This window comes from Lethenteron reissneri, chromosome 41 (genome assembly GCF_015708825.2).
Source record: "Lethenteron reissneri isolate LAM-NWPU_2019-01 chromosome 41, ASM1570882v1, whole genome shotgun sequence".
Taxonomy (NCBI): Eukaryota; Metazoa; Chordata; class Hyperoartia; order Petromyzontiformes; family Petromyzontidae; genus Lethenteron; species Lethenteron reissneri.
The window spans coordinates 9428007-9453723 of NC_083819.1; the positions used below are offsets into that span (position 1 = coordinate 9428007).

The window sequence follows — 25717 nt, forward strand, 5'->3', positions numbered from 1 at the left end:
GAAAACCACGGCATCTCTCTCCCACTTCAGCAAAAAAATGTCTTGCTGTGGTTTTCCCACCTGATGATGATTGCTTGTGTTGCAATCGAAACGTCGTGATTTAATTTATTTAATACTTTACCGATAAACAAAAGTTTGTTTTTTAGTTTGTGCCCACCCATTGCAACCTCTTCATAATAATGATAATCATCACATTGAGAATAGTAATACTAACACTCCAAGTACATACTTAAACAACAATTTGTAAACGTGTTTTTGCACTCATCGAATGGTTTAGCGATTTGTACGGTCACCCCAGATACAGAGTGGGCCCTGCCATGGTAATGTAGAACATAGTTCCTCACTGGTCTCTTGGCCAACAACAGAGAGATGAGCACCGCTCCATGACTATGTCTCGTAGCCGAGCGCACGCTGTCACTTGGTGCATGTGTAGTGTGATAGCGCCGGCTGGTGGACGGCAGCGGCAACTGCGGTGGACAGACAGCGCTCACGCCGGTGAGGGTGTGCACGGAGTGTGTTGGCAGGGCGGAGGAACTAGGGCAAGGCTCACGGAGGACCCCGTCTGGAGGCCCTTGGAACCTGCTAGCGGTTCGAGAAGGGAGGCGCGGTCAGGGCGGAGCCAGGCCGCGCTGGGAGCATAAAAGGAGCCGAGAGTGGGGGGCTCGGGGCTGCAGGTTCTGGGATTGGTCTCGTCTCGTCGTCGTTGCCGTCATCTCGTCGCCGTCGTCTCTAACGTCTCCGCTAGATAACGCGCTACAAAGGAGAGTAGTTGGCTATCTCAGTCAGCGCCGTCAGTGTTAGACGGCTGGCGTTGTGTAGAGGCGAGGCTGGGCTACTGTGGAGAGCATGTGGACGAGACCATGGAAGTTGTTAATAATGAAGGTGCCTCCTATAAGCTCTGTCTCTGAATTGTTGACACTTCACATATGGTCAGCGATGTGTGGGTGTGTGTAGTGGGGAGTGGTGGAGGAGGCTTGTGAAGAACGTGACTGGTTTTATGGAGGCAGTCACCCTCCAACAACAACGGAGGGCAGAGGAACGACGCTCGTGGCAACGACCGGAGCGCCGGGCGGCTAAAATGAAGCAAATATTCTTGGTTCTTTCGGTAAAGTCACGGAGATAGAAAATAAAAATTTAATTAAAATTTAAAATAAATTAAAAATAAAAGCTAAAAACCCACGACGTTTCAATCGCAATACAAGCAGTCTTCATCAGGCGGAGATGAAGGCCGCTTGTGTTGCGATCGAAACGTCGTGGGTTTTTTTATTTTAATTTATTATTAATTACATTTTTATTTTCTATCTACGTGACTTTACCGAAGGAACCAAGAATATGAATTCCTGCAGCCACGAAAGTTTTAAGTCAAAATTAAAACGAAGCAAGTTGACACACGAGGGGGCACAGCTGGTGCATCTGCCGGTCATCTCAGTCCGCCCATGACACCTGCAGGGTCTGTCCCGTGACCTCCTGTCAGCGAGCCTTCGACAAATTCACGTGGCCACAAAGTGTACCTGGCCTGGCACAGGCGCCATGGTGACGTCACCATCACTTAGTGGGTGGGGAGCGGTGGCGCAGTGGTTAGCGCACTTTGCTACAAACCAGGTGCCCCGAGTTGGATTCCTGAAATGGTTCGTAGGTGCTCGCTAACGGCACTTGCCCTAACAGCCCGTTCGAGGCTATATGGCAGGAACATGCTCTTTGTGTGTGTGCACTGTAAGGGCTATTTTCACCCCGTCTATTCATAGCAATGAGGGCCCACAGTGTAAAAGGGACTCCGTGAGTCACTGAACAAATTCTTTAAATTGCGGTTCACTCCGGGGGCAGCCCTCTTTCGGAAATTGTTTATTTTTTTTAAGGCGGGGGGGGGGGGGTCAGCCATGAGGCACAAAGGGGTAGACGCATAGAAATTAGTGAACATCGGCTAACGTCATGTCTCATGGCCAGTGGGAGGTTACAGGACCACGACACGGGGGTTGGTTGGCCCTCTATCCTCGAGGAACGAGCATGTTCCCATTGAGACAGTTTCAAAGCTGACAGGAAAACCTTTTACACCAAATCTCAATTTAACACGGAGGCTTTCGCGACTAATATCCATAAGCGGTCTTTGGGTTAGATCGCGTAAATATATAAATGCGTCGTTAAACCCGCCATCAACCAACACAACCAATTACTAAGGTTCGTCACGTAAACAAAACGTGTCAATTCGTTACGAGCACAGCACACCGGCGTGTTGGAGAGTAAACCCACAATATTTACAATTCGGCATTGATGCTAGTTGTAATTACTGGCGAAACGTCGTACTCGAATTGTAAATGTGGGGGGGGGGGGGGGGGGGTGGCAATTCTGCCTTTTTTTCTATCCCCCCCCCACCCCCAGAGTTGTACTGCACGCGAGGCGCGATGTGACTAATGCATGGCGAGGGTGATGAATAGAACCCAGCGATTCCCTGCTAAGGGAAGGCAACGTCACAGCCAAATCGCCACCTGGGTCAGCAGTCGTAATAATCGGAGCGACATCAATTATCATATTTTGCTACTGGCAAAGGAGGTTCCAATGGAGCGACATCATCAACAGCGGCATTGTGACGCGTCTTCATTGGGCTCGTTGGTGCTGCGCCCCCACAGCCACGTGTCTATCCGGGCTCATGGTGATGTTGTGGCCAGCAGTGGAGAGACCACGACTCGAGATGACGACGAAGGGGCTCGATGTGTAGCCCTGGCGAGGTCCTCCACAGGGGACGGCTCCTCCGGGAACCGAGAACTCCACGGCGGTCCGTGTCTCACCGAGTCACCATGCGTGGCCTTTGTTTATTGACACGCTTTCATTTAACTCACTCTGTCTGTTGTCGTTGTTGTATCCTCAAATCTTGTAACTCAATTTTAAACCACTTCCCAATGTGGTATCGACTGAAAACTTGGTGTGCATATGTCATACTGATGACAATACTATATTCGATCATAAAATATATATATTTTTAAACAATCTTTTTTATATGTTATGTTTCGGCTTGGGTATAAATGTCAGCGGTCAACTAACGTTGGCTGTAATTGGCCACAATCCCTTACGTTATGGCAAGCTTCGGGGCCACTTCCTGGAGTCGTGGAGTTCTTCCATTACGAGTACATTTCATAAAAGCGTGTTAAAAAAAAGTTTTTACAAATATTTTTGTATTCTCCGATCGTGTCGCTTGCATTGTTTGCAGTTGTAACTCGCTGACCCGCCCGGACTGGACATCTGTGAAAGTGAGTTTCGTATCTCATCGGATTCCTCCTCCAAACTGTAAAACGCATTCCTGCGGAGGGAGTTGGTAGGAACGTTGGGTTGCTCGGTCAATGGCCAGGGTCAACGGCGGCGTGGTGTATTCCGCAAATATGCCCGACTGCGAGGGCGGGCACAAGCCGGCGTGAGTAGGTTAAACTTTGAGTTTTATAAGGGCACCACAGGGTGACCAGCCCCTCCCCACCCAGCCTCTCCACACCCAGCCCCTCCCCACCCAGCCCCACCCCTCCCACCCCCCACCCAGCCCAATGATAGCTCAACGAAGTGGCTTATCACGTTCAAATGTATAGCAGCTCAAATACTCTAAACGCATGGATCTAAATGTGGAGGGGAAAACCGGGAGGACCCGGAGGAAAAACCCCCACAAACCACGGGGAGAGAGGCACGGAAACTCCAAATACACAGCAGCCACACGTTTCCACCTCCACGTGCTTCTATTCAGGTCTCTCCGAATCACTCAGAATGTTCACCGGTCGTCATTCGCACCCCCAATTAGCACGGTTGGCTACGAATGGTGCGAAAGTCGTTCAACATACACACATGCTGATGCAGCAGTCGTGCTGCGACGGTTCCACCTGTTGCCTCCGAAACGTCGTGATTTTTATTTTATTTTTTATTTTACTTTTATTAATTTGAAAATTTTTACCTACGTGACTTTACCGAAAAAAACCTAAGAATATACATACAACATATGCATATCTCCTTTTATCGATTGTAAGATTTAGACTTTATGTTTATCCTAACCGTTATTTAAACCAAGCTGCCACTCGCATTGAGCGACAGCCCCAGGCAATTGTAACCAACACCAAGCGATGCCTGGACTGGCAATATCGGCAGGTATCACTTGATACCATCATTGTGAGCCCAGCAGTTCTGCCGATATCACCATTAGGGGCCGTCCATAAATGACGTCACGCGATTTTGGACGATTTTGACCCCCCCCCCCTCGTCACACGGCGTCACGAAAAGTCTGACCCCCCCTCAAATATGACGTCACAAAGCTCTGCTCTGCCCCCCCCCCCAAAACCATATTTCCAATTAGAAAATAAAACATGCTTCAAATCGCTTTAAACTATTGTCAGTGTAGTGCGTATTTAATGTGGCGCTGCACTCTGATGTTGTAGGAGAAAACATTTATTAAAAAGTCTAAATAAGTAAGTAGAACGTGTTGTCTATATTTATTTAAAGTTGCGACTTTTCATGTTACGTCACATTTCTCAACCCCCCCCCCCCCTCGTCACACATCGTCACAAATGTCTGACCCCCCCCACCCCCCCTAGGTGCGTGACGTCATTTATGGACGGCCTCTTATTACAGCTGTACCATTACACATGGGTGCAGGCAGTGGCACGGTCGTGAGCGCAGTGCTCAATGGGAATGTGGAATCCTCCATCGATCGTGACAGGCGAGCGCTGCTCCGCTACGTGCCCGAGCAGGAGAGATGCCCCCGAGTTTGACCCGAGCAGGGCTCAGCGCGAGTGGTAAACACGCGGTTTTCCCTTCCTTAATCAGTAGAGACCAGAGAAAGAAAGATATCTTCCCCACAACCACCACCACCACCACCACCTCTATCTCCCACGGCACAAAGTTCCAGCGTTCTCATTATGGGCTCGTGCGAAGCTGTTGGGCAACTCTTCCTATTACGGAATTTATTTTCTGAAAGTGAACTTTGGAACGGGATAGAGGGAGTGGCAGATTGGGCGGACGCGCGCGTGCGGCTCAACAGACTCGGCATTGTGTTGCGGCCCGTGGAAATTATCATAATTATCCACGGTCCTTTGCGACATTTGGGTATTTCGACATTCATTCGAAAATGAGCGCGGCCGTCGAGCGGCCCGAATGCGCTGACGCACGCAACGTGCACGCGGACCCGAGCACCACAAAGACAAAGATCCCCCGTGTAGCCTCAACAGACTTTTGGGGCAAGTGCCGTTAGCGAGCTCCTATGAAGGCCGGCACGGCACACGAGGGGGTGGGTGGTCAGCAATACGCCCGGCCGCCTTTGTCTCCCCGGTGGCGATGTTGAGATACCGCACCAGATACTTATTTGAGGCTGAATCGATATAGGGGAGGCCCAGGATCGGTTCAGATAATTATCAGTGGTGTTAGCCGTGAGTGGGAATCAAACTCGGGTCGCCGGGTTCGTAGTGTAGACCGTTAACTGCTGTACTACTGCTTACACACACACACAAATCCATACACAATGACACACGTAAAAATGCACATATAAAGGCACATACACGCACAAAACGCAAAGACACACAAATGCAGACGTATATAAACATTCACAAAAACACACAATGCACACATATACATAAACGCACACCACAAATACACACAAAAGCACATAGACGCAGACACAAACCTACACATAAAACACCCCGAGACACATAACGATGAGAACATTGTGGTGATATCCACCCAACACAAAGCCACACACAACAACAAATACATTAAAATAACAGACATCACATGAACAGGGACACCACCAACACATCGGCACGCTCGCACTTGTGCCCCTGTGGCTCAAGTGCACGTGGCTCAAACCCAAACACCGCAACGCCTCCTGGCTTTCACATTCCTTCCTTCTAGATTTGAAGCTTTCGTGACTGCAAGGATTCATATTCTTAGGTTTTTTCGGTAAAGTCACGTAGGTAAAAACATTAAAATTAATAAAAGTAAAATAAAAATCACGACGTTTCGGAGGCAACACAAGCTTCCGTCTTCAGGTGGAACCGTCACAGCCACGACAGGTGTATCAAGTAAATGAGAGATTGCAGGAGCTACCACTCCGTATATATAATGGATTGGAGAGGGGGGAAGGGCCAAGTGCAGCACACTTTTTATTCATATGGTAAGGTGAGGCTTAAGAGGGTGAGCCTTTGTTATGGTTTGTGACAACTAAACATGGTGAACATGGTAAACATGGTACACCTGTAATAGTTGTCTGTCAAATAATAAATAAGATTGGTCAAATAAGTGTAGTTAAATCTTCTTTGCATGGTTAATCACATCTTTCCAATGATTACTCAGGAGGAATATTTCACATTCCTCCTCTTACTCCTGCTGCTCGAAGACAACACTGGTGGTGCTGGTGGTGGTGGAACCCCCCCCCATCAAAACACCAACAGGCCGATGCGCACATCCACACATCAGAAACGTCTCCATATATATTTTTTGAGACCGTCTCATTTGCAATCGTTCGATCGTTGTTTCCGCCACCTTCATGATAAGTCTTGGTACAAACTACAGCCACAATTCATCTTCTTGGTTCTTTCGGTAAAAGTCACGTAGAATGGAAATAATAAAACATAATAAAATCATTCTCACGACGTTTCGGCCACAACGCAAGCAGCCGTCCTCAGGTGAAGAACAGGTCTGTCGAGACGACAGAATCATGTTTTATTATTATTTTATTATTTCCATTCTACGTGACTTTACCGAAAGAACCAAGAAGATGAATCCCTGCAGTCACGAAAGCTTTAAATCGAAAAATAAAGCCAAAATTGTGAACCGTCCATGGATCGGCGTGCTCACTTTCAAACGATTGTGAGGGGGTCACTGTCGCCGCTGCGCCGGTGAGTGAAACGTTACACGACTGCCAATATAAAACATCTTTGATATTTTGCCTCATCAGAAGATAGAAAAATTACCACCTTTTTTAAAAATTCCAGTCGCTGTCTTTCACGACGCTTTAAATCAGTGTCACGTCGGACGATGAGAACATTTTAAGAAACACGACGCTTCGTAGAATTCCGGCCGCTATTTCTTTATTTTTGCCCATCAGCCCGCTCGCGACTCCATGGACACAGCCTGATGGACACGATTACAAATGTCACTCGTGTGCACACGATCCGGCAATAAAAAAATACACGCTCTTGAACAAGACCCCGATTCTCAAAATAGCAAAACAGTCGTTCATTGAATTACATTAAGGGGAGACTGGTCCCCACCATAGTAATGTGGAATTTCCACTACTGGGTTCTCGAGATCTAATACAGATGAACGCGTCCCAGAGCGTAAACTTGTGCATACGTTATCAATGCAATTTAAACAAATCGATTTGTATCGGAGAGTAATTCGTAACATACTGCGCAAGAATTAACGCGAAAAGCTTTGGTTCAGGCACCAGCACCAAGAAAATGCGGCGGCACTGCTGTCGTAGAAATGGGCACCACGACCTGCTTTTAATCAATCTAATTGCCAGAAAATCAAGGGGTGTAAACACGAGGATATATGTACACACACGCACGCACGCAAACACAAATAAATAACGGTGTGCGACAATTTAGAACCGAAATGACTGACGCGATCACCCATTGAGGAGGGTACTGACACACACCGGAGGGAGGGAGGAGGGTGGTGGCTGTGGTGTTTATGCCACCGCTTGCGACAGACGCTGAATCACGGCCGAGTCAACCTACACAGAGAGGCCCCAAGCCAAGCCCAGAACCCAACACACGCGTCTGTGATGCCACCCGTCGCCGGATGGATGACATCACACGGCCGCCCGATTTGGAGCCCACCATACACTTGCAGACACTTATTGCTCTAAGACAGGGGTTCTTAACTGTTACTTCGGCCTTGCACCCCCCCCCCCCCTTTGGTTCTCAATCGTTAAAAAAAATAGATGTTAATAAATACATAAAGGTTTGATTAAACAAAGTAGTTGTACTTACGTGCCCGTGTTCAGAGTGTGTTTCTATGATTTACCTTCTGGCATGTCTCGCACCCCAGGTTAAGAAGATCCACTGCTTTAAGCGGTGTAGGCTGCCAATTGAAGGAACACATTTGGCCGCGTAAAATGTCGTCGAAATTTAGGGGGAAGAACATTGTTTTAATGCAATCATTGCCATGTAAATCGTAAGTGATACAAGGGTACAGCAAATTGGGTGTACGAACCACTGTATCACCGCTCCCCAGCTGCGTTGGAGCAGAGGACATGAGAGTGCTTAGATGACACACACAGCCACACACACACGCCACACACACACAGCCACACACACACCACACACACACCACACACACACACCACACACTACACAGCCACACACACACATCACACACGCCACACCACACCCAAAACACCCCACACACCACACTCCACACACGCCCCACATCACACACCACACACCTATCACACACAGACACACTACACCCAACACACACGCCACACACACACCACAAACACACGCCACACACCCCCCACACACCCCACACACCACCCACACACACACACACGCCACACACACACAACCCATGCCACACCACACACACACACACACCACACACACACCCCACACACACGCCCCACACACACGCCCACCACACACACACCACACACACACACAGCACACACACACACACCCACACACAACACACCCCACACACACAACACACACACACCCCACACACACACCCCACACACACACCCACACACACATATCACACCCAAAACACCCCACACACCACACACGCCCCACATCACACACCACACATCACACACCCCCCCCCCCCCCACACACAGACACACCACACCCAACACACACACCCCACCCACACCACAAACACACCACCCACACCACAAACACACCACCCACACACCCCACACACGCACGCGATCACTGAGGTTATCAATTAGCTCAGCACACTCATGCGCTCCACTTTCACACACAGACATTCCCACCCAGCCCACTCAATTCCATCTGCAGATCGCAGAGCCACCACCCCCCTCCCCCCTGCACCATGGCTCTGCCAGGCTTCTCACGCCCCTCACTGCTCAGCCCCTCTGCGCGATGTCCACTCGGAAGCGTGACTCATCTCCGTCCACTCCGTCGGCACGGCTAAGAGCCTGTGGGGGAGACAGTGTGGATGATGAGTATGCGGGCGAGTGGATGTGTTCATGAGTGTGAACACGAGTGTGCTCGGCCAACAGCACTTGCCACAACAGTCTATTAAGGCTATACGGGGGGACCTTTAGTCTTTTTGTTTGTGTATACAAGGGTATGGATGAGTGTGCTGATGACTGCGTTTGTGTGTGAGTATGGGTGAGTGTGTTGGCTGGTGGGTGAGTGAGAGGATGTGTGAGTGTGTTTGTTATTGGGTGTGTTAGTGAGGGTATTGGTGTGTGTGTTGTTAGCGGTAGTGTAGTGGTTAGCGCGCTGCGCTATGAATCCAGCGAGCCGGGTTCGATCCCTGTTCACGGCCAACACCAGTGACGATTATCTGATCCGGTCCTGTGTGTCCCCTAGGTCGACTCAGCTTCAAATCAGCACCTGGTGCGGTGTGTAAACTTCAAACACTAGGGAGACAAAGGCGGCCGGGCGTGATGATGGCCAGCTACCCCCTGGTGTGCCGTGCCGGCCTTCATAGGTGCTCGCTAACAGCACTTGCCCCAACAATCTGTTAAGCTATATGGGGGATCTTTGTCTTTTGTGTGTGTTGGTAAGTAGGTAAGTGGGTAAGTGGGTTAGTGGGCATGCGAGAGAGAATGTGCTGGTTAGTGGGCGTGTGAGCATGGGTGAGTGTGCTGGTAAATGGGTTAGTGGGCATGTGAGTATGGGTGAGTGTGCTGGTAAATGGGTTAGTGGGCGTGTGAGCATGGGTGAGTGTGCTGGTAAATGGGTTAGTGGGCATGTGAGCATGGGTGAGTGTGCTGGTAATTGGGTTAGTGGGCATGTGAGCATGGGTGAGTGTGCTGGTAAATGGGTTAGTGGGCATGTGAGTATGGGTGAGTGTACTGGTAAGTGGGCGTGTGAGTATGGGTGAGTGTGCTGGTTAGTGGGCGTGTGAGTATGGGTGAGTGTGCTGGTAAGTGGGCGTGTGAGTATGGGTGAGTGTGCTGGTTAGTGGGCGTGTGAGTATGGGTGAGTGTGCTGGTAAGTGGGCGTGTGAGTATGGGTGAGTGTGCTGGTTAGTGGGCGTGTGAGTATGGGTGAGTGTGCTGGTTAGTGGGCGTGTGAGTATGGGTGAGTGTGCTGGTTAGTGGGCGTGTGAGTATGGGTGAGTGTGCTGGTTAGTGGGCGTGTGAGTATGGGTGAGTGTGCTGGTTAGTGGGCGTGTGAGTATGGGTGAGTGTGCTGGTTAGTGGGCGTGTGAGTATGGGTGAGTGTGCTGGTTAGTGGGCGTGTGAGTATGGGTGAGTGTGCTGGTTAGTGGGCGTGTGAGTATGGGTGAGTGTGCTGGTTAGTGGGCGTGTGAGTATGGGTGAGTGTGCTGGTTAGTGGGCGTGTGAGTATGGGTGAGTGTGCTGGTAAGTGGGCGTGTGAGTATGGGTGAGTGTGCTGGTTAGTGGGCGTGTGAGTATGGGTGAGTGTGCTGGTTAGTGGGCGTGTGAGTATGGGTGAGTGTGCTGGTTAGTGGGCGTGTGAGTATGGGTGAGTGTGCTGGTTAGTGGGCGTGTGAGTATGGGTGAGTGTGCTGGTTAGTGGGCGTGTGAGTATGGGTGAGTGTGCTGGTAAGTGGGCGTGTGAGTATGGGTGAGTGTGCTGGTTAGTGGGCGTGTGAGTATGGGTGAGTGTGCTGGTTAGTGGGCGTGTGAGTATGGGCGAGTGTGCTGGTAAGTGGGCATGTGAGTGAGAGTATGGGTGAGTGTGCTGGTTAGTGGGTTAGTGGGTGTGCGAGTGAGAGTGCGCTGGTTAGTAAGTTAGTAGGGAGGAGTGAGACTGTGGGGTCAGTGGGCGTGTGAGTGTGCTGGTTAGTGGGTTTGTGGGTGTGGGAGTGAGAGTGTAGGAGTGAGAGTATGGGTGAGTGTGCTGGTTAGTGGGCGTGTGAGTGTGCTGGTTAGTAAGTTAGTAGGGAGGAGTGAGACTGTAGGGTCAGTGGGCGTGTGAGTGTGCTGGTTAGTGGGTTAGTGGGTGTGGGAGTGAGAGTGTGCTGGTTAGTGGGTGTGGGAGTGAGAGTGTGCTGGTTAGTGGGTTAGTAGGGAGGAGTGAGACTGTGGGGTCAGTGGGCGTGTGACAATGGGCGAGTGTGAGGAGGGAGACAGAGTCAGAGTCAGGGGCGCGGCGCCGTCTAATGAGTGAGTCAGACCCTCGAGCTCAGCGACCGTGACAGCCAAAACATTTCCTTTAAAGGTGACGGGAGGGTACGAACACGATTGGCGGAGTAAACGTATCTTCCCCGCTCGCTCCAGAGAGCAATTGGCTGGCAATTATTGCCTTCCACTTAAAATTCTCAGCTGGTAATTGAAATTCCACATGCCTATGGTGGGGACCCGGACTCTCCACGCGAGGCTGGCCTCGGTTTGACAACAAAAATTAACTCAAGGACGGGGGGCGGTCGTGCGACAGGATCTGTCATGAACGCACTCGATGGTTTCTCATTGCCTCACCAGGTGGGAATCTGGCTCACGTGGGAGAACAACAAACAACGGTAAACCTATTCGAGGGGCTGCTCGGTTAAATTTCGATTTAAAGTTTTCGTGACTGCAGGGATTCATCTTCTTGGTTCTTTCGGTAAAGTCACGTAGAAGGGAAATAATAAAATAATACAAATAAAACATAATAAAATACAATTCTCACGACGTTTCGGCCACAATGCAAGCAGCCATCCTCAGCTGTCTTTCCGACAGACCTGTTCTTCACCTGAGACGGCTGCTTGCGTTGTGGCCGAAACGTCGTGAGAATTATTTTATTATGTTTTATTGTATTATTTCCCTTCTACGTGACTTTACCGAAAGAACCAAGAAGAGGGCTGCTCGGTGTTTCGAGGTGTAAAGATTCACGCCACATAATACTGGTAGGAACCTCCTGGTTACACCAGCCCACAGGGAGGGGCTGGGTGGGGAGGGAGGGGCTGGGTGGGGAGGGTGGGGAGGGGCTGGGTGGGGAGGGGCTGGGTGGGGAGGGTGGGGCTGGGTGGGGGGTGGGAGGGGTGGGGCTGGGTGGGGAGGGGCTGGTCACCCCGTGGTGCCCTTATAAAACTCAACGTTTAACCTACTCACGCCGGCTTGTGCCCGCCCTCACAGTCGGGCATATTTGCGGAATACACCACGCCGCCGTTGACCCTGGCCATTGACAGAGCAACCCAACGTTCCTAACAGCTCCCTCCGCAGGAATGTGTTCAGTGATTGGATGAACTTTTACAATTCGAGGCTATGAATAAATGTTATAATAATTTCTCCGTCCCATCTTTACCGTTGTTTTGAAATAAAAAAATGTCTCATTTCCAGTTTTGTTCACTCCAATATGGGTAAATATAACATCAGCATATCATTTACATGAATTGTAAACACTTGATTCTTACATGCGAAATCCGATCGATGCATCCTTCAATGGCTGCTACTGCTGGTACGAAGATAATTAGCGCAGATAATGAACACAAACAATCAAGACTCAAAAATTTCCCACAAACGATGGCGGTGCACATCTCCGCTGACGGGCCCCACTGTTGACTTACCACAGAGCGGGGATTCTGCAGTCAAAATACCGAGGTATTTCTAGACACACATGCCACCCTCCTCCGAGAGCGGTTTATCTTATCGTGCTATCATGTTATCGTGCTTGGAGAGAGCAGTGTGTACCCCCCCCACCCTCTCTCCCAGTGACGCCATGTGTTATACTGGGCAGGATGACCAGGCAGGGAAAGTGAACTAGCAGCAGAAAGCATCACGCGAACTCATCCTCGCAGCAGCGGCTTTTGGCTAGCCATACAACGAAGACGGTCACGGCACCGCACGCTTTCAGATGCGCTTCTGCGGCCGTCTGGAACGCTCTTCCTTCCGATATTAGGACGCCATTGCAGCTATGCACTTTTGAATCTAGATTGAAAACTCATTTCTTTAGAACTGCTTTTTGTGTTTAGTTTGTTGTCCTTCCCCTGCACCTCCGATTATCACGGTAGGCTACGTATGGTGCGAAAGAAGTTCAACATACGTACAACTACGCTGGCCAGAGAGGAGACAATCACTGTGTGGGAGCAGAAACATCTCAGCGGTGCCCTACTGCAACACACGAAACTACAAACTCTTTTAATTGTACCAGGTCAGGCCCAGTGAGCAATGCAGCTCTTTTTGTTCGAAGCGATCTGGCCACAACGGCTCGCTCAACAACGTGGCTTATTGTCACGTGGAAATTGATATCAGCCAAATACTCTTCAACGCATATTGATTTTAAATGTGGAGGGAAAAACCGGAGGACCATGAGGAGAGAGACATGCGAACTTCAAATATACAGCAGGCGTCGGGGCCGGGATCGAACTGACGACCTCCTGCATACCGGGCGAGGTAGTTAACATCTCACCACCATGGCGCCCTACACAACAAGTCACGAACACGGCCACCCGCAAAGGAAAACGTCAACGAATCATCTGGGAACCGCGAGGAGCCGCTATCAAAAGTGACGAGCGTGAGCGGTGGATTGGAGAACACCGACTACCAATAAACTGAACGGCTTTGGCTTGCCTCAATTAGCTGTCATTCTACGAGGGTGTTTCAATAATTTCAATGAAGTAATTGCGTATGTCTTATGTCAGTGCGGTTCCTGTAGAAGCTGTGCACTGAATTTGGTAAAATAAAAAATATTCACAAGGGCTCCACTGCTCTTCTCCTGTGCGGTTGTGAAGGGTACCGCCATCTTTAATCACGTGATATGTTTTCCATAACCGTGGACGGCTGCCTTTGTCTCCCCAGTGCTGATGATTGCACACTGCACCAAGCACTCCTTTAAGGTCCAGTCAACCTAGGGAGGGCCCCGGACCGGTGTGTATAGCACAGAGACAAAGGTCCCCGTTCTAATAGACGTTCTAACAGACTCTTGGGGCAAGTGCTGTGAGCTAGCACCTATGTGTGTTGGCATGGACCACGAAGAGGAAGGTGGCCAGCACCACGCCCGGCCACCTTTGTATCCCCAATACTGATAGTTACACACTGTACCAGGCACTCATTTGTGGCTGAGTTGACAAAAGTGGAGGCCCGGGATCAGTTGAAATATTCGCCACTCTTATTGACCGTGGGCGGGAATTGAACTCCGGTCGCCAGGGTCGTGGCGTAGCGGAGCGCGCTAACCGCTCCACCACCGCTCCCCACCATAGATGACAAAGATCCCCCGTGTAGCCTTAACAGACTGTTGGGGCAAGCGCTGCTAGCTAGCGAGCACCTATGAAGGCCGGCACGGCACACGAGGGGGTGGGTGGCCAGCACACACACACGCACATCTCACGCATGCACGGGCTGAGCAGTGAAGTGGTGTCAGCACCTTCTGCCTGGGGGATGTCTTATCAGCATTTGTGAAAAGCGTTTGTACAAATTCCCCTGCGCTCCTTTCCAAACAATGGAAGCCCCCATACGGGAGAAACATTAACCCTGAACTCTGACCTCTACAAGCACCCTCATCATCACCACTCTCACCACCAGCAGCAGCAGCAGCACCAAGCTCAGCCTCCCCAAAGGCTTTCGGAAAAAAATCTCCCCTCTTCATGGGAAAACGATGACTCTCGTGAGAATCCACGCCCAGGGTGCACCCGTACAGATGTGGCTACGGATGACTAATATCGATATTGTAGGAGATCAACAACAAGAACGTCGTTGCGTAGGAAGATCACGAGATATTAGCTCAAAGTGCGGCTCTGCAACCACTTCCTCACGCCGCTGCTGCCAAAAAGGCCTGAACCAGAGGGAGCTCCAGAGAACTCATCTAGTTAGTACGTTGGCCTACGCTCCCACGCTTCTGGCCTGACGTCTCAGAAGAGGCTTGGCAGTGTACGTGTGTGTACGTGTGTACGTACGTGTGTGTACGTGTGTCTGTACTCACCTGGGAGCGGTAGTTTAGCAGTTGGCACGCAGCGCTACGAAACTGGCGACCCGAGTTCGATTCCCGCTCACGGCCAACACCGGTGACGATTATCTGAACCGGTCCTGGGCCTCCCTTAGGTCGACTCAGCCTCAAATGAGTAACTGGTGTGGTGTGTAAACATCGTCACTGGGGAGACAAAGGCGGCCGGGCGTGGTGTTGGCCACCCCTTCGTGTGCCATGCCGGTCTTCATAGGTGCTCGCTAACAGCACTTGCCCCAACAGTCTGTTAAGGCTATAGGGGGGATCTTTGTCTTTGTGCCTGTACCCACCCGTATGGTAGTGTAGTAGATAGCTCACTGCACGATGAACCTCGATTCCACTCGTGACTAATAACAGTGGTGAATATATTCACTGGTGTTGGTCTTCCCCTAGGTCAACTCCGCCTTAAACGAGTACCTGGTATGGGTTGTAAACATGACTATTGGAGAGACAAAAGTGACTGCGTAGTGTTGGCCACCCACCCACCCCCTCGTGTGCCATGGCGGCCTTCAATAGATGCCAGCTAACAGCACTTGCCCAAGTGACCTGTGGAGGCTCTCTGGGGGATCTTTGCCTCTGTTCCCCCCCCCCCCTGTATCCAGGTGAGCGCTCATCATGAGCAGCAGCAGCAGCTCCTTCACCTGTGGCTGGACGTCTCTCTGTACTCTCGTCACGTCCGCCCCTCGTCGATGTCGCCGTCACCACCGTCACTGCGCGCCGGCGCTCTGCCGAGGATGCCCTGCGGTCAGCCGGAAGGTCACAGGTTAAAACGGAGAGGGGCAATGGTTAGGCAACACTTGTCGCTGGGCTGGTGGTCAAGACTGGTGTCAGAGTGGCAGCCAAAGAAGAGAATGATCCGTTCAGGATGCTCACCATGGAGATGGAACGACAAAATCAGCTTTATAAAACTAAACTATTTTTTATTTATTTTGCTAGGTAAGGCCCAATGACCTATATATCTTTTTCAGAAGCGACTTGGCCGCAAATAATAGCTCCGCGAAGTGGCTTATCACGTGTCAATTTCGAGCAGCCAAATCCCCCAAATGCATGTTTTATAAATGTGGAGGGAAAAACCGGAAGACCCGGAGAAAAAGCCACACGACCACTGGAGAGAGACACGCAAACTCCAAATATACAGGCGATGGGTTGGCATCGAACCCAAGACCTCCTGTATACCAGGCAAAGTAGTTAACATCTTGCCACCGTGGCGCCCTCAGTGCCGGTGGTAGATGAATTGCTACATCGCAGGATGGTGAGGACTGTCAGAGATAACGGCAGCTTGGAGAGGCCTTCATCCAGCAGCGGATTAATAATGGCCAACGGTGATGGCGATTTGCGTGGTGGATCTGGAATGTGAACTTCTCGTACGTGTGCATTCTCAAGACACTGCAGTTTTTTTCGAAATGTAATTAAAATTTTTTTTTAAATCACACAGGAAGAACAGGATCACCATTTCTCATGGAAAAGCCCCATAACAAAAGTATCAGCGAGCCTTTCCGGAATAGGCAATGAATCAAAATGCAGCGATAGCTGTTTACCCATGCGGTTGATAACATGCCATTGATATGACCCACGTTTCCCGAACATCGTGAAATGTACTCCCATTGTTCGTTTCATAAACAGTCCAACTGTCGATGTGTTTTCACAAGCTTGTGTGGTGGTGCAGTCTTGATTTTGGCGGATGAGAAAAGTGCTGGAAATTCCACATTCCTACGACGGTTTGGAGGATGGTGGCAATCTCTCTATGGCAACGTAGACCCGTTGACTTCCCACCAAGTGGTACGTATTTTATCGACCCGAAAACAATGATGTGCCGAGTAAACTTCTGCCTGGTGTTCGTTGGGCGCTTTGACCAGCTTACAATTTTCTGGATTATAAGTGAATATTACAGCTGTTTATTATCATGAGTGCAGAATTATTCTTGTAACCGCAGCATAAAACACGTTGGTACGCACAGGGACGAGAGAATGTCTTGGTGAGAACATGGTTAATCATTAGGACACTGCAATTTCCTCTTACAATGGACATTAAGGCTCTCTAGAAAACAGAGAATTCCACTTCAAATTCAATAGCGAGGCTCATAGCCACCCTTCAATCATTTACAAGAACAAGCAGATTCGTTATTACCCCCCCCCCCGCGCCCCGCAATGTGTGTGGTCACCACCTTGTCCTGCTTGACATTCAGAGACACACGTACGTTCCAAGTCCAAATCCTGGACAGGGATCAAGACAATCCATTATCAACCCTCCCGGGTCGATAAAATGGTTACCACTTAGCAGGAAGACAACATGTACGTGTGTAAGTTGAACTGTATGTAGCCAACCATGCTAATCGTATTCTTAGGTTTGACTTTACCGAAAAAACCTAAGAATATGAATCATTGCAGTCACGAAAGCTTCAAATCTAGAATTCATGCTAATCGTGCCAACCACTGTTGTTCTATCCAACAGTGGTTCTATGGATATACTGGATCCCACCGTCGGAATATGGACATTCCACGTTCCTATGGCCAGGACAAGCCTCTCTACAGAGACAACCATTTTTTTTCTGCTCTAGATCTGGCAACACCAGATCCACTATTCAGCCATGGCTGGCTGCTGGGCTGATGCTCACAGCTCTTTGCTAACCCACCTCTCTGGCCTCTCTGTGCCGTGAGGAAGGGCCAGGGCCCCAAACGTCGCCAATAACACTGCCTTTTTAAGGCCACAGTGTTATTGGCAATCGTGTTGTGTTTGTATTGTTGTTGCTGTTCTCTGTGCTTGCGCACCACTGCCAACGCAGTATCACCAAATAATTTGCCCTTGGGCAATTTCTAACCGAGAGTGCATTCAGAGATGTAATTGTTCCGGATGAAAGCATCTAGTCAATACACGCACAGTCCAACGTCCATTGTGCCCCTCAGCCCGACGGCAGACTCACGGACACACGGCAGACAAGACGCACAAGTGAGCAGGCGAGCGGGCAGGCAGAGGGGAAAACCGAGTGCTTGTATGCTAACCAGTGGTCCAAATGGAAATTCTAATTACCGCTATGGAATGTATTCGTCCTGCAGCCCATGTGAATATCTGTGTTGCTTTAGGGTTAAATGGTCCTGGCAAGTGCCGTTTTGGTGTAGCGTAGCACACCGGCCCTCTCCGTCGACTTGTGCCGACGGAGACGTTGTGTACAGTCAGTAGGGGCGCCGTGGCGAGGAAGCCGCGACGTCGACCGCTTGACAACCGCAGCGTCTCGCACAGCGATGGGCAAGCGTGTCCTCACCGAGGGCGGGACGGGAATTTAGAATGACTATCGTGGGGCAAGCCCAACAGTTCTCACACTTGGGAGACTTTAATCTAAAAACTATTTAAACTAAAGTAAAACCTTGGATTGCGAGTAACTTGGTCTGCGAGTGTTTTGCAAGACGAGCAAATTTCTTTAATAAATATTAATTTGATAAACGAGCGTAGTACGTATACGCTTTGTCTGCCGAGCGTCACGTGATCACAACGGAGCCGATGGTTCTTCTCTCTCTCTCGCTGCTGGATCTGCATCGCGAGCAACAGCAAGAGGTTATGGAGGAGATCTCGTCTGAGGAGGAGGAGAAAAAGACGGAGGAATCCCTCACTTCAAATGAGATTAGGGAGATGTGTAAAATGTGGGAAACAGTGCAACATTTTGTAGAAAAGCACCGCCCGAATAAGGCTGTAGCAGTGCAAGCGATGAATCTGTTTAACGACAATGCAATGTCACATTTCCGCGAAATCCTCAAAAGGAGGCAAAAGCAAGTGTCATTGGATAGATTCCTTGTTAAAGTCGCACAAAAAGATTCCAGTGAGCCAACAGATAGCAGTGGTTCCGTTAGTGTCGTCCTACACAATAACACTCCTCCTCCTCCTCTCCCTCGTCTCCCTCACACCAGCCACGATACAATTTAATTAATTTGATTACTTTATATTAAATTTAAATAATAGAAATATAAAAAGGTACTTTGCATTAATCATCTTTATATTAATATTTTTGGGTTGTGGAACGAATCATCCGAGTTTCCATTATTTCTTATGGGGAAATTCGCTTTGATATACGAGTGCTTTGGATAACAATCACGTTTCCGGAACGAATTATGCTCGCAATCCCAGGTTTTACTGTATTTTATATTTGACCAGGTAAGGCCCACTGAGCTATATAGCTCTTTTTAAGAAGCGACGTGGCCACAAATGAAAGATAAACGAAGCGGCTTATCACGTCGACATTTTATAGAAGCCAAATACTCAAGATGCGTGATGTTGATTGTAAATGTGAAGGGAAAAAACGGAGGATCCGGAGAAAAATCTACGCGGAGAGAGACATGCAAACTATAAATATACAGGCATCAGGGTCGGGATCGAACCCATGACCTCCTGCATACCAGGCGAGACAGCAGGTGAACGAGCGTGCTAAGAATTATCCGTGAAATAAAGAAGCGGACAAGATGCCTCCTTCACATATCTGAGAACGATACATTAGAAATTAAAGTATTGTTCGTACATGATCAGCCGCATGGTTCTTCTAATAGACAATTTTGACATTCAGCATCATATCAACAGTTAGTATCGCCAGGTGAAATTTTTTGTATCCTCTAGTACCCGATTAGTGCGGCTGAGATGCTTGTGGAGATGGATAAATATCGTTTGTGGGCTGTATCCAAGTCGTAGGCCTCGTGTAGCTGTGGGCCATATTAAACGAGGTCACAGGCCTTTATTGGACCCGTGGGCTGCAGGATCTCCACCCTGTCTTAGACTGTGACGATGTGTGGGCAGCGGTCAGCGTGCTGCGCTAAGAACCCGGCGACTCAAGCTTGACTCTGGCTCACGGCCAACAGCAGTGACGATCATCCGATCGGTCCTGGGCCTCCCCCTAGGTAGACTCAGCCTGAAATGAGTACGTGGTACGGTAAAGATCGCCGGCATTCATAGGTTCTGCTCGCTAACAGCAGTTGCCCCAACAGTCTGTTAAGGCTACACGAGAGATATTTGTCTTTGTAGTGACCATAACAACACTGGGTGTTCCTGGATCTTCTCCGCGCACGCGCACGCATGCACACATAAGCACGCACACACAAGCATGCACACACAAGCACGCACACAGGCAGAACTATCGCTCTGTCGTGCACGCTGGTATTTTGAATTTTGGCCAAAGATAAAGATTTTTCTATTTTTTGAGATGGTACTGAAAATAAAAACTCGGTGCATATTTTCAGAAGCGCTTTAAGGTCACGAAAAATATAAGTCGGTCACCACCGCGCTGTTACACTCTGTTCCAAAACAACTCCGGTCAACCTCACAGCAGCGGCTTTTGGCTAACCACCGAACAAAGACGGTCACCGCATCGTGGCGCTTTCAGATGCGCTTCTGCGGCCGTCTGGAACGCTCTTCCTTCCGATATTAGGAAGCCACGGGAGCGATGCAATTTTAAATATAATACTCATTTAATTAAAACTGTGTTTTGTGTTTAGTTTGCTGTTCTTTGCCCACACCTATGTACGGTGTGACAGAAGTCCAACAACATACACACAACCTGCCAGGATCGTTAGCATGATTAGGCCAATTCTAGATTTGAAGTTTTCGTGACTGCAAGGATCCATACTCTTTGGTTCTTTCGGTAAAGTCAGCTATATAATCCCTTGTCAGAGTCATCTCTTTGAAGCATACTTCAGCAACTGTTTTCGCTATGTTGTCCCCACCTGATGACGGACGCTTGTGTTGCGTCCGAAACGTCGTGATTTAATTTAGTTATTTCTATTTTTATTCGTTATTATTATTCTTATCTTTTATTTTCATTTTAAATTTTTTTTTAATTTTCACCTACGTGACTTTACCGAAATAACCAAAGAGTATGATTAGGTCACTTCTAAAAATAAGTTAAGACTTCAGTGGGCTTTGCCTGGTAGGATGCAGACGGTTTTGTTTTACTTGTGTACGTGTTAGAGTGATCTGTTTGCACTTTCAAATGAATTTAGATTTGAACGTTCCAGTGGACTTTGAATGTCAGGAAGGAAGAGTGTCAAGTTCAAGTTCATGTATTAGGTAGAACCCTGTGAGCCATTCGGCTCTTGAATCGGGTGCAACCGCAACAAACAAAAAACAAAAACATGAACAAGAAAACATCTGACAGTTGCAGAGGCGCAGCTAAAAGCACGCGATGCCATGGCCGTCGTTGTTGGGTGGTCGGCTCAAAGCCGATGCGAGGGTGACCAGAGTTGGCGCGGTGGTCCATGCTCCTTAACAAGTTCAGTGAGGGATTGTGGTTGTTTGTGCAAATAAACGCGACCTCGTAATGTACACCTGGCCACATCCATCCTGCACACGTGTGTCCCCATCCATCGCAATCTCGTACTTCATGAATACACCAACAACGCTTCCTTGCTGTATCTTATTACCCTCTCCTGCCATTTAGTAGAACGAGCAACTGACAAAGCAGCTCCTGTCCATTTGTATGTGGAGGATGCTTCAAGCTGCATTGCAGGACGGGGGTAAGCGACTTGTAGCTTCAACGTGTCCCAATGAAACACACACCCACACTGAAGTGCTCAGCCAGATTAAACATCGGTTGAAACTAAAAGCGATCTCTCAAGCCTGGACCCGCATGAAACTATAACACATGTGGGTTATCCAATGATCAATTCGACACACTTTAAGACATCACATGTGTGCCCCCATAAACTGTCAGGACAAAAACGGCTCAAATTCAGTCTCTATTCCAAAGAGGATCGGTGTCGTCGCTGATCTACATTTGCAGCAGAGATGATGGTGAAAATTCCACACTCATACGGAAATATTCGAGATTTCAAGCTTTCGTGACTGCAAGGATTCATATTCTTAGGGTTTTTTTCGGTAAAGTCACGTAGGTAAAAAATTAATTAAAGTAAACGTCGTGATTTTTATTTTATTTTACTTGTATTAATTTAAATTTTTTACATACGGAAGGAGCTCGCACAATCACATTTAGTTTAGCAAACAGAGCTACTCATTTTCATCAGTTCCCGAGAGATGATGATGCCGATGATCTGAGCCGAATTCTCACTATGATTTTTAACTCGTGACCTCCGACTGAGTCAAGCGCCCTGACCAGTGTTTGGAAGACGATGACAAGGTGATGACTGGAGGTGATGACTCGTGATAATGACACAACTTTCTCTAAACATAAACATCTCGTGTTTGTTTTCAACCTCGGTGAAATCTTATCCTTCCTTCTTCTCTCAATCAACATCCACCCTCTCCTCACGTTCAAATCTCATTGTCATCACCACCACCACCATCGGCAGCAGTCATTATCTATCCAGTGCAATTCTCAAACTCTTTCAATTCCCATACATTTATTTTGTTCATATTGTCTCAATGCCTCTCTACACTCAACTCTGCCTCTCTTTACCCTCTTATCATCTCTCTCACAACATTTTTTTGACAATTTTTATTCTACCAGGTAAGGCCCACTGAGCTACTGTATACTGTATAGCTCTTTTTCAGAAGCGACCTGGCCACAATTGATAGCTCAACGAAGTGGCTTATCACGTGGACATTGATAGCAGCCAAATACTCTCAACCCGGAGAAAAATCCACGCAATCACAGGGAGAACACGCAAACTCCAAGTAAACAGGCATCAGGGTCGGAATCGAACCCACAACCTCCTGTATACCATGCGAGGCAGTTAACATCTCGCCACCGTGGCAACCACGCAACCTCCACCTGCCCTCAAGCCCACATCACACACACACATGCGTGAGCAGGTTGGAAGAAAAAAAAATCTACAAAGGACTTTTAAACAATAAAAGAACGTGCCACTGGTTCCCATTCAATTCCCCTGATGCATGTGATTGTTGAAGCCACAGATCGTTGCACATTAAAAATAGAGGCAACAAAGAGAGTAATCTGCAAGGACGTGAACCGTGGCATTGTGCGGGGCGTGTGTGCGTGTGCGCACGTGTGTGTGTGTGTGCCGAGAGCCTGGTGCTGCTGCTGCTGGTAGTGGTGGCGGGAGCTGAGGGTGATGGGGTGGTAGGGCGGTAGTGTAGTGGTTAGTGCGCTACGCTACGAACCCGGCGACCCGAGGTCAATTCCTGCTCATGGCAAACACCAGTGACGATTAATCTGAACCGGTCCTGAGCCTCCTCCCTTAGGTCGACTCAGCCTCAATTGAGTACCTAGTGCCATGTGTAAAAACATCGCCACTAGGGAGACAAAGGCGACCAGGCGTGGTGCTGGCCACCCACCCCCTCGTGTGCCGTTCCGGCCTTCATAGGTGCTCGCTAACAGCACTTGCCCAAACAGTCTGTTATGGCTATACGGGGGTTCTTTGTCTTTGGTGAGAGCCTGGTGGTGCTGCTGCTGGTAGTGGTGGCGGTAGCTGAGGGTGATGGGGTGGGAGTGGCGCTGCCGCGATATTTTGATTGCCCCGTTTAAACAAAGCGGGCACAAAGCACGGTTCCAGGGGGTACTCCGCCGTGTACGACTGACGCAAACGTGACGGACGATGGCACCCTCAAGAGTGAGAAGGCAAAATAATCGAGGATTTGTGCCTGAAGTGGATTCATTGTATGTTGAACTTCTTTCGCGCCGTACGTAACCAACCGTGCAAATCAGAGGTGCGGGGGAAGAACAACAAACAAAATACAAAAAAGCAGTTAGAGAAATTAGTTTTCAACCTGGATTTAAAAGTGGACAGCTCTAGTGGCCTCCGTAATATTGGACGGAGGAGCGTTCCAGACGGCTGTAGCATCGCATCTAAAAGCGCGCGATGCAGTGACCGTCTTTGTTGGATGGCTGCCAAAAGCCGCTGCGAGGATGATCGGAGTTGGCATGATGATTTATGCTCCTTGCCGAGACCAGAACCCTATAGATTATAACCCTATGAGACCAGGATGTGTCTCAATTTCAAGAGTCACCTGGGGCATTAGTCTAACAGTAGGGGGCGATTATTGCTTTGTGTATAATCCCAATTGTGAACGACATAACGGGATCTTTAACTTCCACTGCATAGCAGATGGCACACAGTAGGATTATTACGGTTAGTACACCCGCAGTATTAACCAGGGCAGCCACTGGTTTCAAACCACTGCAACAAGTGGCCAACGCGCTATTGCTAGGCCTCCGATGAGCACGGTTGGCTACGTACAGTGCAAAATAAGTTCAACATACACACATAAAGGTCATGTCACCACCACGTACACAAGACACATATGAACCTTATGGCAGGTCCCATAAGGCCCGGCTCTCGCATAAACTGCGTTGCGACGTCATTTTATGTCTGAAGGCGAACGATATGGCAATCTATTCCTCTCGACGAGCTCTACACGATGCGCTAATCAAAGTTTAGTTTTCGTATTCTTTGGGTCTTTCGTTAAAGTCACATAAATAGGTTCATTTCAAACCTTTATAAACAGTTTACCTTTAGAAGCTAACCCCCTCTTCCTGATGACGAACCCTTGTGTTGCGATCGAAACGTCGTAGTTTTTTGTTGTTATTTTTTTTACATTTTCTTTGAACCTATCTACGTGACTTTACCGAAAGACCCAAAGAATATAAATTCCTGCAGTCACGAAAGTTTTAAGTCAAAATTAAAACGAAGCAAGTTGACACACGAGGGGGCACAGATGGTGCATCTGCCGGTCATCTCAGTCCACCCATGGCACCTGCAAAGTCAATGTTTTGTTTCTTCGGCGCATTCGTCCTCGCCGCTGTGCTTGGACGACATGACAACACAATGATCCGCGCCAGGTGCGCAGTGGGACGGAGTCGCCAAAAATAAATTAATCACGATTTTGACTTCCGTTTATTCGGGACCCTGGGGTCCCGCCATAAGGTTCAAATGTACGGCCAGTTTGTCAATCCACTGCTGCATGAAGGCTGTGCGAGAGTCGTGGGGGTCATTTGACTGTGGTGGACCATGCTGGTTAGTGTGGGTTTATGAAGGCAGGGAGCATAGCCACAGTGCAGTGTAGCAAAAGAGTTCACTGCACTGCCCTCTGATGCCCTCTGCGTGACCCCGCAGCAGCAGCCTATAACAACTGTGAATTGTGGTCGGCAATGCAAGCACTGTTCAGGGCTCAATCCCGCAAGGATTTCCGAGATCTGATCAGATCGGTGTCAGGTCACACTTCTGTGCTGCTCAGGCATCAATAAAGAAAATGAAAAACACCAGGCAGCAACAGGTGCCTGCGAATGCTTTGCTTCCTCCAACAAGACCGGCTTCCTTCCCGTAACTGGGCGAATTGAGACCTGCGTGGCCGTGCGTGTAGGTCACGGTCAGACACACGTGGCATTGCTCATGAAGCAGGGGAACCTTGGCAAGAGAAGTCAGATGGGAGAAAGTTTAAAGCCTGATTGGGATTAGAGACAGCGAATATGGTGACTTGGCTCAAGACCAATTGATTTTGGCAACCAAAACTAAACTAGTTTTATTTTACCAGGCAAGGCTATGTAGCTCTTTTTCAGAAACGACCTGGCTATCACATATGATAGCTCAATGAAGTTGCTTATTACGCGGACATTTCTAGCAGCCGAAAGCTCTAAACGCGTGGTGATTCTAAATGTGGAGGGAATACCTGGAGGACCTGGAGAAAGATCCACGTGACCACGGGGAGAGAGACACGCAAACTCCAAATATGCAGGCGTCAGGGTTGGGATCGAACCCACGACTCTCTGAGATCGGTAG

At 48.9% G+C, this 25717-nt stretch overlaps 1 protein-coding gene across 2 annotated transcripts in view; it reads right to left on the bottom strand.

Moving 5' to 3' along the window:
* Window positions 1-8802: 8802 nt before the first annotated feature.
* The window catches only part of TTLL5 (tubulin tyrosine ligase like 5), a 102678-nt gene continuing 85763 nt past the window's right edge, over window positions 8803-25717 (bottom strand). For both annotated transcript variants that reach the window (XM_061568449.1, XM_061568448.1), the window contains exons 36-37: window positions 15692-15789; window positions 8803-9130 (exon numbers count right to left, since the gene is read on the bottom strand). In XM_061568449.1, the coding sequence (XP_061424433.1) occupies window positions 9123-9130; window positions 15692-15789 (106 nt within the window). In that variant the 3' untranslated portion in view covers window positions 8803-9122. The remainder of the gene's footprint in view (window positions 9131-15691; window positions 15790-25717) is intronic.